At 47.0% G+C, this 18,538-nt stretch overlaps 1 protein-coding gene across 1 annotated transcript in view; it reads left to right on the plus strand.

The window, feature by feature from the left end:
- LOC144764109 (uncharacterized) overlaps window positions 1–18,538 on the plus strand; it is a 162,577-nt gene that overhangs the window by 38,522 nt on the left and 105,517 nt on the right. Inside the window, exons 3-4 of the mRNA XM_078650277.1 lie at window positions 6,820–6,946; window positions 8,220–8,333. Of these exons, the coding sequence (XP_078506403.1) occupies window positions 6,820–6,946; window positions 8,220–8,333 (241 nt within the window). The remainder of the gene's footprint in view (window positions 1–6,819; window positions 6,947–8,219; window positions 8,334–18,538) is intronic.

Genomic DNA, 18,538 nt, shown 5'->3' on the forward strand with positions numbered 1-18,538 from the left:
GCCTGGGCACACGTGTTGAGGTGACTGCTCTTTGTGCCATCCACTGTAGCACCCCCACGGGGACCCTCTGGGTGAGTGGGTGGAATCATTGAGCCCTTGCTGTGTGTTCAGCAGGCGGTCCGAGAAGGGAGTGCTTCTGTGCCTGGCTGTTTTTTGTGGGCAGTGGGACGAGCGTAGTTCATCTCCAGATTGCTGAAGCGTTTTGTGTTATAATCAGTGTGCGCTGTAAGAGGGTCGTGCGTTGTTGTTTTGGCCCTGTATATTTTCGTGTTATAAACACTCAGCGAATGTGGATGCAGACAGACGTTTCTAAAACTTGTGGTCGTGTTTTACTTTGATGCAGGGATTTCCTCTTAAATGCGGGATTGCTGGTGGCGATTGTCCGATTGGAGACCGCGGTGCCCTTCTGCTGAGCTCGATGAGGCCACTGATTAGCCTTTTACTTTTGCGCACAAGCGAAGCATTTCCACCATGCATGTTTTAACTTTTAGTCTATTTTACTTTATCCAGGCTAGCAGGGCTTTAAGTGGGCCGGGTCTTTCCGGTGTTCTGCACCAGCAGTTCTAGAACGCAGGTGCTGTGACAGGTCCCTGTCGGGCTCTCCATTTTTGCCCTCACCCTTGCCTGCCTTTGAGATCACTTCAGCGAGACTCGTTGTAGTTCTTTCAGTCATTTCAAAACTGAAGCATTTTCAATGTTCTGTACAATGAAGCCATATGTTGCTTATTTATCGTATGCAACTAACAATCATTGGCAAAGCCAATAGTACTGGATTGTTGTAGGTGTAATGTTGCTGTTCTATATCTGGATGCATTGACGGATACAGCCAAATACCAGTCAGGGCACACTATGCTAAGCACAGATTTTTAGCTTATGTATTTTTAAGCCACACCCGTAACTGTCAGACACGCACCTTTCCCCTCCCAGTTTTTTTCATCCCTCTTAAAACCCTGCTGACTAGCTTTCTTTTTCTTGCTGAAGCTTCTATTTTGAGTGGGTTCCACATTTCCTGCATTTTTTTTTAGTTGAGGTACCAAGTTGGGTGGAATTCCTGTTGTAACTCGTATCTTGTTAGCGGCGAAATAGCTGATCTGAAATGTTCAAAGGCCTTTATTTCACAGAGAACCCACCCAACGTGATGATCTTCAGTTTTCATTATTCAACGTGAGACGCCAATTCCACATAGAACACGGCTCGGTGTGGATACTCAGTGGTGTGTGGGTAGACGCCCCACGGATACACAAGCGCGCCCTGGACTCATTGCAGGAAACTTAAGAATAAAAATCAAAAGTCCTGGCAGTTCGCTACTTACAGGTGTGAGCTCCCGGCTTTTGCTGCACACTTTGCTGGCAAACATGCAAGTAAGGTTACTGGAAAAGCTGCTAGTTTCTCACCGCATAATACTTAGGCTGTCCTTATGCACCAGATTTGTCCAAATTTGCCTGGAATAGGTTTGCACACGTAGAATGGTGCAGCACACTCATTTATTCACGTCTGGTCGCTGTTGAATAAAGATGCCAGTTCTCTCCCAATAACTGCTAGAACTGCAGCCAACAACGCGATGCATGCAATGCCCTCAGCGGCTTCTGCAAATCACAGATGGCAGCAGGCTCCGCAGTAGATTCCAGCCACTCAATGTCATTTCTGAAGGCTGTCAATCTTTAAACCTCACTGGTTAGCGTCCAATGTATGGTCACATCCCCTGATTTGAGGAAGGTCAAGCGCCCTAGGCAAGCTGTCCCGGTGGTAAATGATGCTGGGGGACTAGCAAGGTGTTCTTTTCCTCGTAGGTTCAAGTTTCTTTACATCAGGTTTCCTCAGTAGTTTAAAATAACTCCAAATTGTCGCCATTGTTACACTCCAAAAGAAGTGCAAAGGCAGCAATGAAGTAGGTTATAGGTAAGCGGTTGATTAAGCTTATTTATTTATTTATTTTGAAGGTTTTACATTGCGCGAACAAGACTCATGTGAGTAACAGAGCGCTTTACAAGTCATATGTGACAAGCAAGTAATAACATAACATGATCTAAGTGAAAAAGATATACACAGTTCATAATCGTAGAGACCACACTAACAAAAGATCGACTATGGAGCGAAAAAAACATCTTACGTAAAACAGGACCGAAGCAGTTATAGAGTTCACGTGAATTCAGCCATGAGGATCGCTTTCACTTCTTTTTTGAAAGCGGCCGAGGAAGGGTTCATTCTTGTTTCACTGGGCAAAGCATTCCAAATCCTGGGAGCCTGGCAAATTGTTGTGGTTTTAGAAGAAGAGTCTTGGCACTCCTGGAGGCTCTAATGCCTGCAGAGAGCACCAGTTTCTGCGCTAGGTAGTGTGGGGCGTTGTGGTAGAGGGCCCTGTGCGTCATGCAAGCGATTTTCAGATGGATTCTGGATTCAAACAGTGACCAGTTGAGGGCTTTCAAGTCTGGGGATATGTGAGAGTTTCTCTTAGAACCCGTGATGAGTCTCGCGGCTGAGTGGATCGTGGCTCTTAGTGGGGCTGTCGAGGACCTTGGGAGGCCGCATAAGGTTACCGCCCCATAATCCACGTGAGGGATTACTAAGGCTTGAACTGCTTGTTTACTGTAGGCGGGCAGAAAGGGGTTCAGTTTACTCAGGGTCCTCATGTGGACGTTGGCTCCTTTTGTGGCGGCGCTGATATGTTTCTGCATGCGTAGGTTGCTGTCAAGTGTCACCCCTAGCGATTTTGCTGAGTCCATGACGAGAGGTCGACCATTAAGGGCTGTTCGGTGCTTCATCCAATCCAAGATAGTGTGAGTTTTGTTCAGGAGGATGGGTGAGGGGTGATTGAGAGGAATTCCGTTTTGAGGGAGTTTAGTTTCAGATGGGTTTTGGGCTGCCTAGTTTGTGTTTTTTGAAGAGTGTTGTTGAGCGATTTGATGTCATCAAGTGAGTGGATCTTGCTGTAGATTTGGGTGTCCAGTTCCAGGATGGTAAGTAGGATAATAAGCTCCGCCCCACCAGGAGCGGCATCCTTGCTGCTCAGACCACACACTCCGACCTTCTCTCTCACAGCCACAGGGGTTCTTATCCTTTTGATTTCTGTAGACTCCTGCTCTGTCATTACTAGTGCCTGGGGCCCCCTCTTCATTACTGGAATCTGGGGACCCTGGCCTGAGCGATTTTCAATTTTGGAACGGCAAAACAATACACAACAATATGGAAACAAGCATTCATCAAACCAATACATAAAAGGGACATATTTAATATAATTCGGAAACAAATCTGAAACATAGAACATTTTCATTTTTAATGGTAATGTTGGCTCTCCTCTAAACTGAGGGGAGGCGCCCATCGTTCATACGACATTTGGTTTGAGGATGTCCTTTTATTATTTAGATTTCACTTTAAAATTCCTTCACGTTTATAGAAGGTTTTAGTATTGGAAATGTTGCCTCTTCGTGCAGACACATCTTATTAATCTGTTGATATTGTTTGTCTGAGCAGTGGTGTACCCCCTTTGTAGGTGTTGTAGACCCCCCTGGTTTCCGCGGACCACAGGTTAAAAAACACTGCCCTAGAAATTTATCTTTAGTGCCCTTTCATTATGACACGTCTTGGTGTCTGCAGATGCTGGGCATCTGAGACGTTTTGTGTGTGTGTGTGTGATGATGGTACGGGAAAGTGCAGGTGCATAGCTGTGTAATTCCTTGTCACTTCCAGTTATCATACGAAAGAGTCTTTGCTGCTTGTTAACCGTTTAGTATCAAATCAATTCTTTGTCAAATGGTCTTAAAACGGTGCTTGATTTGACCACGTGTAGCATCACCGTACACCATAGGAGCTTCATGTTTGGAAAAGGTGTGGCGCAGCAGCAAGGGTGCCCGACTCCGGACCACGGGGTTCACGGTTTGATCGAGGGCAGCAGGTTAGCACAGCACCATGTGACTCTGGGCAATAGCTCGCGTAATCTTCCCGACGCCCCCCTGCGCCGGGACACCTCTCTAGAGGTAACTGTGTGCTTTACAAATGCTGGCATATTGATTATTTTCCTCTTCATGGAAGGTGGAACTTCCAGTCCGTTCCCTCTTCCTGAGTTGCACTCTGCCCCCCGATACTGAACTGACCTTAGCCTCTGTTCTGTAAACAGTAAAGTGTATAGATTTTACTATTTGAACAATTTAAAACTGCACTTATGATGTTAAAATATTTTAATTCCTGTAGAGAGCAGGTCGTGCATCTTGCCTCTGGAAGAGCACTGGACTTTACAGACATTTATTGTACAGTTTTCCTGAACCCCAGAGTCTTGGGCTACCAAGACCTATTGGCTTTGCACCCAGGATAATGTGCTGCATGGCTAAACACTTATGAAGTCCAAAAGGCGAGAACTATATTTGCTATGCCAATGCTTGTTTTCATTGTTTTCCCCCACTTTTTGTGACCTGCTGCAAACCATGGTGAAAACACAACGTAAACACACCCTGTGTGCCAAACCCACAGACACTTTGTGCAGTACACGTAGGTCACCCCTACAGCAGGCCTTATAACCTTATGGCAGGGTGCATTATATTCCTTGTGAGGACATATTTCCAGGTTCACATATGCCCTTGTGATGTGTACTTCAATTACTAGATATTCCAGGTGCACAAGGAAGCCATCTTAAGTATATTTACTGGACACTGGTCATTATGAGTTTTCTATCTTCATGATGGCTTCACTGAAACGTTTGCTGTTTGGTATCAAGCACTTTGTCTTACTAAAGCTGTTCTGTTTCCAGTGCCAGATTTATGATCACATGCAGCTAGGGGGCACCTTAGAGGTGCCCCCTGAAACATCTACCACCATCTAGTGATCCGGCAGACTGGTATCTTCCAGCCTGCCACTGCAGACACGTTTCTGAACCCCTGCAGGTGAGAGCAGCGCTCTCCAGCTGGATGACGTGTGCTTTACTATATCAAGGGCAGGGGCTACAAAACCCTGTCACCTGTGATATGTGACCCCAGTTTCCCCCAGACCTGGAAGATGCCCCTCTCTGAGGCCCACTTGGCACCAGGACAGGCGGAAATTAGCTATGCAGTAGGTGTGTTGCACCACCAGGCTAGTCACACACCTAAGGTGGTCTGCCCGATGTGTCCCACAAAAGAAGGACTCTGCTAGCTTGTTTTACGTTGAATTAGGAACTCTGGGACAGGATTATGGCCATATAGGGGGAGTAGTGACCACGGGGTTAGTAATCCATTGGCTAATACCCTTCACTCCCCTTAACACCCCCAAATTCAGTATTTAAGTGGTCCCCTGACACCAGGAACTCTAATTTGTCTACTGAGAACAGAAGAAGGACCAAGAAGTGCCAAAAACGTGAGAACTGTGGCCCAGTACTGGACTTGGCACAAAACCCTGCCTGCCAGCTGTTGTCCCGCCAATTGCAAAGACCCGACTTGTCCTGAAACTGCCTTGGAGGGCTGCTAGCACTTTGCCAATCAGCCAACATCTGCCATGAAGTGGAAGAGCCTCTTGCCTACAGGCATCAACCTTATCTGCCTGGTCCACTCACGCAGCAACTCGCCAGGAAGAGGTCAACGAGTGTCCAGGTGGTATTCCCCATCGATCTATCCAGTCTTCGAGACACTGAGCCTTCCCGGAACCTCCCTGCACCAATGCCTGGAGTACCGGAGCCAGTTGCAAGCACCAAGGCTTGTTTGGGTTCAGTAACGACACCACCGCTGCCAAACCTTACATGTAGGATTCCAAAGAGGCCGGCTCCACACCAAGAGTGGCCCTTATTTGTTTCTTTTCCCTCTTTTGCAGATATCCGAAGAACCCTGAGAGCCTTTAATTTACCAAATTGCCGGATGAAACATCTCTGCACCCGAGCTCCCTAGTTCAGGCTCAAATAAACCAAGGGTGTCTTTGTGGTCCTGAGACCCTCAAGAGCAGAGCCCCCTTTGGGTTCTGCCGGACTCGTCCCCCAGTCCCGACTTGCTGCCTTTTTCTCACCGGTGCTTTTCCCCATTTACTTTTAGCGTGTAGCGTTCGAGGCACCCCCTGTGTGCAGCACCTCTTCATCCGGACACCTCTGGGCAGGTAAACTTGAACTGTTGGTGCTTTCTTGGACCTTGAACTTTACTTACCTAAAGTCGAGAAGAATAATCCTGTAAGTTGTTTGCAGTGTATGTTTCTCCCATAGGATAACATTGCTGCGTTCGAGGCTCATGCCTCAAATCTGACGGCTGGATTTTTACTGGTTTCGTAAAATTGCTAACTCGAAAAGTAATTACCTGATTCTGATAATCTTGGTCTCTAATTTTAATATAAGAAATCAGTTCTTTTTTTCAAATTCGGTTTTGAATGACTTCATTGAGTGGGTCTCATTTATTGACTGTGTGTACAAAGTGCTCAAACCTCCCCCTGATAAGTCTAAAGCGGCCCGACCACACTACTACAAAAAAGATTACTTTAAGATTGTTAAATCAAGCCCCTGAAAACCCATAAGGGTCGCCTGGACTCTGCACAGTTGGACCACACAGAGAGCCAGCTTCCTGCAATACTCTTTGGAGGTGTGGAAATAGATGCTTGTAATTTCAAACTGATCAATATGTTTTAATTGCTTGTGCTGTGTTACTCTCAAGATAGTCAATCAATCAATCAAGACATTTATAAAGCGCACTGCATACCCGTGAGGGTCTCAAGGCGCTGGGGGTGTGTGCGCAGTGGTGCGTGCGCGAATGCTTGTGGTTAGAAATGCTGCCTAGGGTCCCTTTGCACAGCACAGTTTCAGGGATCTGCAACAGAGTTTCAGCTGCAGTGATATCATTCCTAATCCAGTCTTTTGCGTCATTTCTTTTTCTCCTCCAGGGGTCGGTGACCTTCCATGATGTTGCAGTCTATTTCTCCGAGGAGGAGTGGGGACACTTGCAGGAGTGGCAGAAGGAGCTGTACCGGAATGTGGTGGAAGAGGTCCACACAGCTCTGCGCTCTCTAGGTACGCTGCATGCTCACCTCCCCCTGAATGTTGTGTTCGAGCAAAGAAGGCAAGCACTGCCACAAAACCCATTCACGTGCTCTAAGTCTAAGGGTGGCTGTCCCGCCTGAATGCTGTGCACGAGCTTAGAGGGAAAACCGTGTCTGTGGTCTGCGGTGTGGAATTATACAGCCTAGCGTTAAACGAGGACTCTTGGCTCGTCAAGTCTCCTCTCTCTGTAAATCTTAAGTTCACTGGCCTGTCTTTCAAAAGTAGACAACAACCACCGAAACCATCAATGATAGTGTTTGAGGAAATAGAAAGGCTTGTGTGGAAGAACTCTAGAAATGTTTAAGGGTACATTATAGCCCCAGATACTGCTATCACCTTATGGTTTTATTTTATATATTATGAACGCCTTTTTACTTGCATATATTAAAAATTCTATTCCTTACAATTCTAGCTGTAACCAGACATTGCAATTATGGAGCTTTATTCATTGTGTCACATTGATTTTCTAACCCCCCTATGAGAAGCCTTGACTGCTTGGCCTCGCTACTCTGACAGGTGCTTGAAAGAGTAACGCCCTGCCACAGTCCTTATTTCGTGGTGCAATAACCAGCATTTATTCAGGACATTGCGCACTAACCTATGACTATCTCAGGGCCCCCTAGAGAAGTCCTTATGCGGGTGATTTAGAATTGGAGGTGCTGGAGATGGGGTGTAGCGGTAAAGACGTGGAGAGGTTAGCATTGGTTGAGCATGGCTGGGGTGCCCCTTAACCAATTTTATGACTTGGGGTGCCCTTCATTGGGGTCAGACAGTGGTGGGCGAACACAGCACTAGATTGAAAGGCATTGCAACGCAAGCTTGTTATTCGATTGGTGAACAATAGAGTTTGCCTCTACTCTTTAGTTTTGTCTTACTGGAATATTTTGCAATTGTTTTTTTTCTTTACTTGTACAAATGCAGATTGTCCCTCTAATCCACATTCTGTTCGTGCACCATTCTGTCTATTCTTTGTAGCTCATCTCTCAAGTTTTCTATGTGTGAGCATCACCTTACTAGAGCTGTTTGTTTATGAAACTAGATTTTCTACTTTTATGTCCATGCACCTCATCGGGCCAGCCCTCTGAGTGTTTCGTTTATGCACTTTCTGTTTTAATACCGCCTTTGGTTATCTGTATTTTGTTTCAATCTGTACCACTCATCGCTACATTTCTCTTCTTGAAGATGCGCTGGTCAAGTTCTCTGCCTGCATGCTGATCTCTAACAAAACATCTTTTTGTGGCAGGTTACGCCATCGCCAACCCAGACGTGCTGGTACACCTGAAGAAGGAGGAAGAGCAGCATCTTCGAGCCTGTCGTGACTCACAAGGAAAAGAAACCCTCAAGGAGAAGAGCACAAGTATGAAGAAGCCTTTACATAATGTGTTTCCCAATTTTACAAAGTAACTGTCTGGAGGTTTGTGATGCTGTCCATCTCTCCTCTGTATCTGGGGTGGTGTGTCTGCTCGGAGGTTTGTGATGCTGTCCATCTCTCCTCGGTATCTGGAGTGGTGTGTCTGCCCAGGGGTTTGTGGCACTGTCCATCTCTCCTCTGTATCTGGACTGGTGTGTCTGCTCGGAGGTTTGTGATGCTGTCCATCTCTCCTCGTATCTGGGGTGGTGTGTCTGCTCGGAGGTTTGTGATGCTGTCCATCTCTCCTCGGTATCTGGAGTGGTGTGTCTGCCCAGGGGTTTGTGATGCTGTCCATCTCTCCTCGGTATCTGGAGTGGTGTGTCTGCCCGGAGGTTTGTGGCACTGTTCATCTCTCCTCTGTATCTGGAGTGGTGTGTCTGCTCGGAGGTTTGTGATGCTGTCCATCTCTCCTCGTATCTGGGGTGGTGTGTCTGATCGGAGGTTTGTGATGCTGTCCATCTCTCCTCGGTATCTGGAGTGGTGTGTCTGCCCAGGGGTTTGTGATGCTGTCCATCTCTCCTCGGTATCTGGAGTGGTGTGTCTGCCCGGAGGTTTGTGGCACTGTTCATCTCTCCTCTGTATCTGGAGTGGTGTGTCTGCTCGGAGGTTTGTGATGCTGTCCATCTCTCCTCGTATCTGGGGTGGTGTGTCTGATCGGAGGTTTGTGATGCTGTCCATCTCTCCTCGGTATCTGGAGTGGTGTGTCTGCCCAGGGGTTTGTGATGCTGTCCATCTCTCCTCGGTATCTGGAGTGGTGTGTCTGCCCGGAGGTTTGTGGCACTGTCCATCTCTCCTCTGTATCTGGAGTGGTGTGTCTGCTCGGAGGTTTGTGATGCTGTCCATCTCTCCTCGGTATCTGGAGTGGTGTGTCTGCCCAGGGGTTTGTGATGCTGTCCATCTCTCCTCGGTATCTGGAGTGGTGTGTCTGCTCGGAGGTTTGTGATGCTGTCCATCTCTCCTCGGTATCTGGAGTGGTGTGTCTGCCCGGAGGTTTGTGGCACTGTTCATCTCTCGTCCTTGGTGTCTGGGGTGAGGTCTTCCTGAAGATTTGTGGCACTCTCCATCTCTTGTCAGTGAACTGCTCTCCTTCCCTCACAGCTCTGCCTGGTAGCTGCTGCCCCCGACCCCTGCAGGTTCGCGAGTTCAAGGGAGCATCTCTGCTCCGCTGCTGCTCTGCCTCTCTGCTGTCTGCCTTTTCTCCTCTGATCTCTTTTTTCTTTCCTTTTCTTCAATTGTTCTGATTTTCTGTCACTTTTGTTCTCTTTCTACACTTTTTCACTTTTCATGCCTTTTTTCTCTCCCTGTCCCCTCATCTGCTTGTTCCCCACAGCCCGCCCCCTCCAGCATTGCTTTCTCACCCTCCACCTGTCCAGCCCTCCCCCTCAAGCTACTTAACTGTGGCCACGCCTCTTGCGTGCCAAAGGCAAGCCCATCTGCGCCTGAACTGCATCCAGCGTCACAAACCCTGGTCCTCGGACTATCCACCACTATGACACTAGCACCCTCCCCGCCCTTAACACCAGACGCCACTCCGCCTACCACCCTTGTGTCGCCGAAGAACACCCAAGGCCCTTTATTATTATTATTACAAACATTTGTGGAGCGCATGGCTACACGAAGGCATCCCAGCGCCAGCAGTATTACACAGACAACAACTAGGTGCATTATGGTGCCGAAATTTGGAGCAGAAGCTTTCGGAAGGGAAGGTGTTGAGTCACCGAACGAAAATGTAGAGGGAGGGAGTTCCATAACTTCGCGTCATTATATTAGAAGCAAGGACCTCCACATCTTTCATTTTTTAGGTCTCCCCTGACCCAGCGCATGCTCTATTCTGGCGAGACTTTTAGTAAGGGCTTCAAAAAATGCTACCATGGCCGGCCTACAGCTTGCGTGCACGTGCCCGGGCACGCACTTACGAGCAGAGGCGCCATATGGCTTTCCTCGTCATGCTCATTAAGCGCATCTCTCACCACGCTTGATCGTGATCACTTTCACTTTTGCGGCCGCTTTGCTGTTCTCAGTGAGCTTTGTCGCGATTGCGATCACTTTCGTGGTCCGCGCGGCCGTGTCACTTTCACGGCCACGCGGCCAATGCTTGTTATTGTTAATCGCAGAAACCAGTATTAATGCACCAGAGTCCTGAGAGCCCGCCAAATCTAGCTAGCTGCATCAGTCGTGGCCCCTCAATAAAACACCAGGCTTCTGAACCGTAGCCGAGCGGAGATCACAAGACCTAATGAGCGCCCTCCGAGGGAAAGTTTAAAATTAGAGGCTGCGCTCGGGTTGTAAATCTGTGCCCACCACCTCTGCTGCTCCTATTTCTATTTTCAGCCTGCATCCATTAGAGAGCTTCACTCGCCGGCAAGCCTCTGGCTGCGGATCCCAGGAATACCAGCGCTGTATTTAAGTAGCACTTTCCAAGACCCTCTTTATATATCTGGGCAGCTTCCAGGGAGAGCATAAGCAGCACACTGCAGGAGCAGACCATTGTATTTTTTTGTTTTTGTTTTACAAGAACAAGGGTAATCTACAATAGTGCTCTCATACAGGAAGTGTGCTGAAAAGACAATATCAATGTAAGTCCATTCCCATGTGTAACGACGACAAATGTAGGAAGAGAATACAGCATTTAAATATATTAAGCACCTGACCCGTAATCCCGGTGTTGAAGGCCTGCTCCTCGTTCTGTGACCGGCACACAAGGTAGCGTGCGCACAGACGCATGAGAACATGAAGGGTAGAGAGAGGAATTTACCTCAAGGACAGAGCAATGAAGAACAGAACCTACATAAAAGAGCAGTATATTACTCCCTGACAAAAAACAACAGCAGAGGAGGTTACAGCTTCTGGGGTGTTTTTCCTAATGATTATGTAGCATGAAAAAAAATGGTTCCAATTGACAGTGGTAGACAAAAAAAAGCATTTAGTTCCAAGAAGCAAGAATAGACAATCTGAGCTAATAAAAGAATAGCTGGTTGTCGTATCTCACCCCGCTTCTATGCTGCGTTTCCCATCTGAGCTCTGCAGCGATAGCATTCCTGCCCGCACCCCTAGCCACCACCTCCACTTTACCAGGTACCTGCAAGAAACGTAGCGAGAACTTCAACAGACTCCCGCCCGGCCGACCAATCAGCAATTCAACAGTGGCCTCATCTACAGCCCAGCCAGAGCCTCGGAAGTAGCTTTTCATGGCAGCCCCAGCGGCACTTGAAACAGTTGTAGCCATCTCTGGCCTAACTGCAGACCGATCAGCACTTTAACAACAAACCTTGTAAAAGCCAAGCCAGCACGTCAGCAGCATACCAGCTGATAGTTCAGTCACCACTTCAGCAGCAGCCCCACCTGCAGACCAGACATCACTCTCAGCAGCAGCCTCACCTGCAGACCAGACATCACTCTCAGCAGCAGCCTCACCTGCAGACCAGACATCACTCTCAGCAGCAGCCTCACCTGCAGACCAGACATCACTCTCAGCAGCAGCCGCACCTGCAGACCAGACATCACTCTCAGCAGCAGCCTCGCCTGCAGACCAGACATCACTCTCAGCAGCAGCCTCACCTGCAGACCAGACATCACTCTCAGCAGCAGCCTCACCTGCAGACCAGACATCACTCTCAGCAGCAGCCTCACCTGCAGACCAGACATCACTCTCAGCAGCAGCCTCACCTGCAGACCAGACATCACTCTCAGCAGCAGCCCCACCTCGAGCCTACCTGCAGGCCAGCCTGCATTTTACTGAGGCATGGTATCAGACAGTAACACCCTTGCTTCATAAACTCAAATTCTAGCTTCACAACGAAAACACGGTGTGATCATTGGCAAGTCACACAACAAATCTCTGCCTTTTTCCTTTTAAAATACTGATGGTGCTATTAAAGGTTCAGAACAAAAGTCCGGTTCATCCTCACATTTGTATGGGTGTTAGGGGTCCCTCAATAATGGCTACGGGAATGCAAATTTAGCTTGTTAGTGCAAAAATGAGGGTGACCCCCGTCCAGTCTCACAGATCAAGTAGATGATGGAATATACTATCGCCACAACAAAGAAATGAGCTGCAGTTTTGGCCTGAAGCCAGTAGGGAGATATCAGATGCATTATGGGTGGGTCAGAGACACGTGTCCTCTGATGGCCCATCTCTCGTTTGATGTTCTTTTTATCAGTCTTCTTTACAGCGAGAACATTCATTTAGACAACAACTTTACTTTGGAAAGTTTAGGCTGAAACACCAATTCCAGACAAAGGCACCCAGTTACCATCTTCACAAAAGCTTCACAAACCTAGATGATTTTTTTAGGTGTGAGTGGAAAACCCCGAAACAAACCAAGAGGTGTCTGTTGGTCTGATGTTACAGAATGAGTGAGCGTTTAGACAGATGAATGACCAAGTAGTGCAAGCGGGTGCCCTTGGGCTTAACCGTGAGCGGGTACAACACATAAGTATTCTAGAAAACAAAACTACCGTCGCATGTAAACCGATAATAGTATCCCCTGAGGAATTACCGCCTAACTCAGGCATTTCTCTCTAACGTGAGCATCTTACTCCATTATCCTGACCAGGAGGGCAACTCGCTAAGGATCTAGATGCCCTCGATCCTCATCCGTGTCTAGATACGGCAACGAGAGGTATAAACACCGCAGACCAAGGTCGCGCCACGAGGAACAATCTCACTATTTTCTTGATTCGCTTGACGCATGATCCTGGAACCTTCCAGGAGCTTCGAAATCTAAAACAGGCAACTAATTATAAAGTCCTGATGATGGTCCCGGTTCATTAGGAGCCAGGGGACCGAAACGTCGACCGTCTAAACAATTCTGTAATATATCCATTGAGACTATTTTTTACAGAGATTGTGTGTCTAAACTTGCTTCACCAATTACTCAATAGCAAGAGACAGTTGGCTCCCATGTCTTTTTTGCCTGATATTGTTTGTTTTTCTTTACCTCTATCTTTCCTCTAAACTGTTTGTCAGCTTATTCTTGGATAGGTACAGGCTTGTACCCTATCAAATGTTTGTATTTGACCCTCTTCGTGGTCACCTAAAATTCGTTACATATATTGAATAAAATGTCCTGACCCGGCTGGGTACTGGAATATTAGATATAGTACTGATTCAAGACTATAACTTCATTGCATGTGTAATTAAACTAACCTTAGGACCTTTGTTTTCTAGAATAGATTGTCCGCCCATGGTCCGTAGGTATCCATTGGGTTCCCTTGTTATAACTTAAGAGCAACACATAAGGGCACAGAATGCTGTACCTAAGGGAAGTGGAGAATCCATCATCCGCTCATAGCAATCCGAGCTGTACGCACACATTATGGACAATGTATACAATCCTTTATATTTTGCCCTGGCCAGCCCACCACTGCTCCTTTGCTGGAACAGTGATGTATGTGCTGGGGAATATTGCACTGCCACTGCATGGGCTGCATGCATCAAGCCTGTGTTGCCGATGTGCTCCTCTGATGGGTGGTGGCTGTGCCCTTACACTGAGTACTGGCAGCCTCAATGTGGTTGTACCTTACCTAACACCTCTTTGCGTCCTTCAGGTCTGTGGTTCCCACTCTTATCTCCCATTATCTCCCAGGTCAGTGCTCGATGTTGACTCTTCTCTTGCCCTTCCCCCATGCATCCTCCCTTCTTGTATCCATGCTCCACCCCTTGCACCCGTGCTCCCTCTTTACCCCGTGCAATACTAGTTTAGCCATTGCCCTCTTGCATAGTCTGCTCCTCTTCCCCCTCCATGAAAGTGGCAATCAGTTTGGGCTTGATGGTGAAAAGCTACTTGCCAAACTTCTTTAATACACACAGTGTTACACTGTGTGTAACAAAAAAATCATCAGGTACTTCCACACGTGCTACCTCGTATGCATTATTCAAGCTTGCCTACATCTTTTTTTTATTATAAAAACCACAAAAGAAATGGCCCAATTGGCTCTCTGTAGATGTCCGATATAGACGTCCGATATCGACAGGTCACTTCTCTCATGGATTTTTCAAAGACCAGTGGGGGCTTCTGAAACCAGTCTTTTATCTTAAATATGAAATGGGAGTGTGCAGGGCATAGCCATGCTTCAAAAGCAACAATATGTGCAACAAAAATGAGTCGTATGTAGCGTTATCACCTCCTCCCCCCAAGAAGGCTGGTAAATCAGCATACCAAGGCAGGATGCTTCTGTGGAAAAGTAAATTTTGCCATGTTCTGTGTCCCTACGTGTCCTCCATCTTATGTTATGTGTGCATGATTAATATGCATATGTATTCCCCATGTTCGATTTAAGATGCAATTATAGTTGTGTCCATCTCTAGTATGCCAGTTTCCAGTTCTCGTGAATACTACGAATATTAGGCCTATGTAAAGTTACGTTGCCACGTTTCCCAGTGTGCACGTTATTTCATTGTAAAGTCCCCGTTTCTAGGCCTCAAAAGGGCCCGGACACCAGATTCAGCTCCTGTCTCCTGAGCACTCGCTGAGGAGCGATACAGCCCCCACCTGTATCCTCGACCCTTCACTTACTTCCTGACTCACAGTGCCCGGCTCAGCCTGGCTCTGCCTCTGAGTCTGCCAAAGAGTATGTTATGATTCTAGTTATCAGTCCAGCCCTCCTTCTCTGCATTCCTAAGCTACTGAATCGCATCCATAGTTTCCGTCATCGTCTAGCCTTTACGTCTCCATGTAAGAGAAATACTGTATTTATGGTCATTTAATATTCCTCAACACGCACTACATGTAGAATAATGCATGCATCAGTCTTAGAGTCTGTTAGCCTTTACCCCGATAACTTTTGGATTCTATCAACATGTTCTCTAAACATCAGATACTAGATATTGTTTAGGCACATGTCGCCCTGACTCTCCAGACTTCAGTCTCTGCTCCTAGCACAGAGTTCATAGCCCCCAGCTTCTCCTAGTAACACGTCATTGTCAGTTTGCGCGCACCATTAGGTTAGAGGTCCCGGCTCCTTAGGTAGCCCCCTCCATGTTTCCGCCCCATTAATGACATATTCTGTTACGTTTACATCACATGTCTATGTATACGCCTTGTTACACCCACTTTCACCCTTATCTTTCGCGACTGCTATTGACCACACCCACTGCTCCGCCTATTGTATTCACTGTAATGCAACTGTTTTAGTATATATGCTTGTGTACTGTTATTAAAGTTAGGGCGCTCATCCCAGATCCAGCCCCGGCAGCTGCCGGGCCCTGTCATCCTATTCCTGTGCAGGTTGTCCTGTTCCTGTCCTTTATGCTGTATTAAACCTGCAAACTCCTACTACCTCGAATCTTGACTCTTATTTATTGAGCTATCTGTTATTCATTTATCCATTCAAAAATAGAGGTATTATTTATTTATTTACCACATAATGGCGCCCGAACAGGGACTTGCCCTTTCCCCACGCGCCGGTGAAGCCACGCCGGCCCCCTGACCCTCTGCAGCCGTGACGGAACTCTTCTGCGCACCGGCAGATATTTCTGCTTCAAGTATCCCTCAGGCCCACGGAGGAGACGGAGGTGGCGGTCCAGCATCCAGACGAGGCGGTGGAGGAACGCGGCGAGTCCCGACCAGAGCCCAAGCCGAGAGTCCAAGGTCCGAGGTATCCGGAGGCCCACCCGTAACAGAAGTCCGAAGTTCGTCCGTCCGGCGTCGAAGCAGTCCAGTCCAGTCCGAGGCCTTCCGTTCTTGCTGCCCGGTGAGTACCATTGCTGGGGTAGTATCTAGACAGGGTCAATCTAATTGACTCTGGTCCGTGGGTTGGTGGTACACAGACCCAAAACTAAGTGTCCACTTTGGTGGATGCGGGTCCTAACGTGTCTCTTTATGAGACCGGTGAGTTTCGTACTGTTTTAGCAGTACATCTAGTTTCTGTTCTAGTCAGTTCTGTTTCTCGAGAAAATTCATGTATTCTGTTTTCAGTATTCCAGGTAGTATTCTGTTCGAACTGTTATTTTAAATGTTTTTCATGTATTGTAATGTCGTGGTATGAATGTGGAGTAATTATCGTGTTCATTGTGTATTGTATTGTGTCTAGGTTACAGTTCAGTCATGCCCTTATTTTCTAAACTACGTCAGTTAAAAAACCGAAAAGGTCTGCTAGAAGCAGCAGTTCCTGTCCCGCCTAGGGACAGTCCAGGTCATTTTATGTATCAAAAGCATGGCATAAGTGCCATATTATATCTAGATTTATGGGTAGAGTATACCAAACAGTTAGAGGAAAAGTATAGATGGCCCGTATCAGGTACGTGGGATGCCGAGTGCATCATGCGAGTAGAAGAAACATTATGGAAAAAGAAAGCCAGACAGTCACAGAAAGATGCCATCGAGTTATGGCGCAAAGAATCTCATAAGAGAACCGAAAAAGAAATCAGAAAGTCAGAATTAAGTAGAGAATCTTTAGAACGAGCCCAAGAAAGGGAATTAATCGAGATAGGTGAACGAGTCAAAACCGAACAGTCAGACAGACAGAGGCATGCCCTCATTAAGGGTATGTATCCTCTTCTTGCCGAGGGCTTGCCAAAAGCGACCCGGAGGCATCCAGTAATTCTCCGCCACCATTAGTTCCGACTAAGCTACGTCACAAACCGACCGCAGCTGATATTTTCATCTCGTCCTATTTGGACGACACAGTCCCGGAATATGCAAATCCTGTTCCGCCAGTCCCTGTAAATCAGGCAATTCCTGCTCCCCCAGACACCGGGGCACCCTTTGCAGTACCCGCTACGGTACCCCCGGTCCAGCCTACATTACAATTTCCCACCGCACCGGTACGACGAGTATCAGTCGACGATTCCGGTTTAGGGGCCGCAGGAGGAGGTCCTCCTGGTACCCCGCCACCACACCAACGTAGAACGTTGGCCGAGTTACATGAATGTGCGTTACAGCGTACGCCCAAATATAAGTCCGTTGCAGACATCCGACGAGCTCTTACTGAATGCCGCTATGATCCAGTTGCAGGTGATGATAGTACGGTTATATATTCCATCCGTGTAAGACGGGTGACCGGGTATTTGGACACCCTACCGAATATGAAAGAAGATCTAGACAGAATATATCGTTTCATCCGTACAGGGGATGATCCAGAAAGTATTGGCGAAGCCATGTCTCAAAGGAAAGCTGAGATCCAGCTCATGCTATTAAAGTTTCTGATTAATTGTTTAATAAGAGAACAAGATTATCCGACCAAAGATCCGGCCGAAATGAGAATCCTGACAAGGTGGAGTGATAATATAGCCGAGGGTAAGCACAAGACTATCAGTAGTATAGAGAGTATGTACAAGAAAATTCGTAAAGAAATACTAAAGTTACACGAACAACGTAAAGCAGCACAAGTAAGCGAGAAAGAAAATGACTCTACCGAAGAGGTAGACGACGAGAATCCCACTAGAATAGCGTATGTAGGAAAATCTAGATTTCCAGATCGCCATTTATGCCTAGAACACAAGACAGTTTTTCATCATCCAGCACCAGAACAAGGTTCTCTAGAACAAGTATTTCAAGCTACCGATCACATTTTGAAGTCACGAATCGGTTATAGTGAATTAAGTACTATGCATGAACAAGAACTAGTCCGATCAGCAGTCCGATGGATTACTGATTCTACCACTTTTCCAGACGAAATAGTGGCACAAATGTTTCTGAAATTGCCCCTAGCCGAGCAACGACTGGTGGGTATGTATATGATCCAGCACCTCATTACTCTGTATGAGGGTCAACATTCTGATCCAGGTCCGTTACATGATGTCCTGAACGAGTTACTCCAGTATAGGTGGAAAGGTCTAGGTACCGATTTAATTAGTGTCATTCTAGAACAGCGCCACAAATATAGAACGTTTTTGAACCCGCATTTTGTTCATGTCTCACCCCCAGAAAGTAAACCCTTTTACATAGATAGACAGAACCCGTTACGAGAAGTACACCCAGTCAGGACAACAGATGGTGAAATGCAACGAGTGTTTGTTTACACCCCGATTACAAAGATGGAACTCTTAGAGATGAAGAAATTAATTCCTTGTCACGACAAAGATCCAGCAGGGTTCCACCGAGAATTAAAAGACATGCTCCGTATGGGAGAATACACGTATCCAGATATAATTAAAATGTTAAAGGTCCTGTTGCCCGCAGGGGTATACGAGAAACTCAAGGAAAAAG

This window comes from Lissotriton helveticus, chromosome 6, assembly GCF_964261635.1.
Source record: "Lissotriton helveticus chromosome 6, aLisHel1.1, whole genome shotgun sequence".
In the NCBI taxonomy this organism is placed as follows: domain Eukaryota; kingdom Metazoa; phylum Chordata; class Amphibia; order Caudata; family Salamandridae; genus Lissotriton; species Lissotriton helveticus.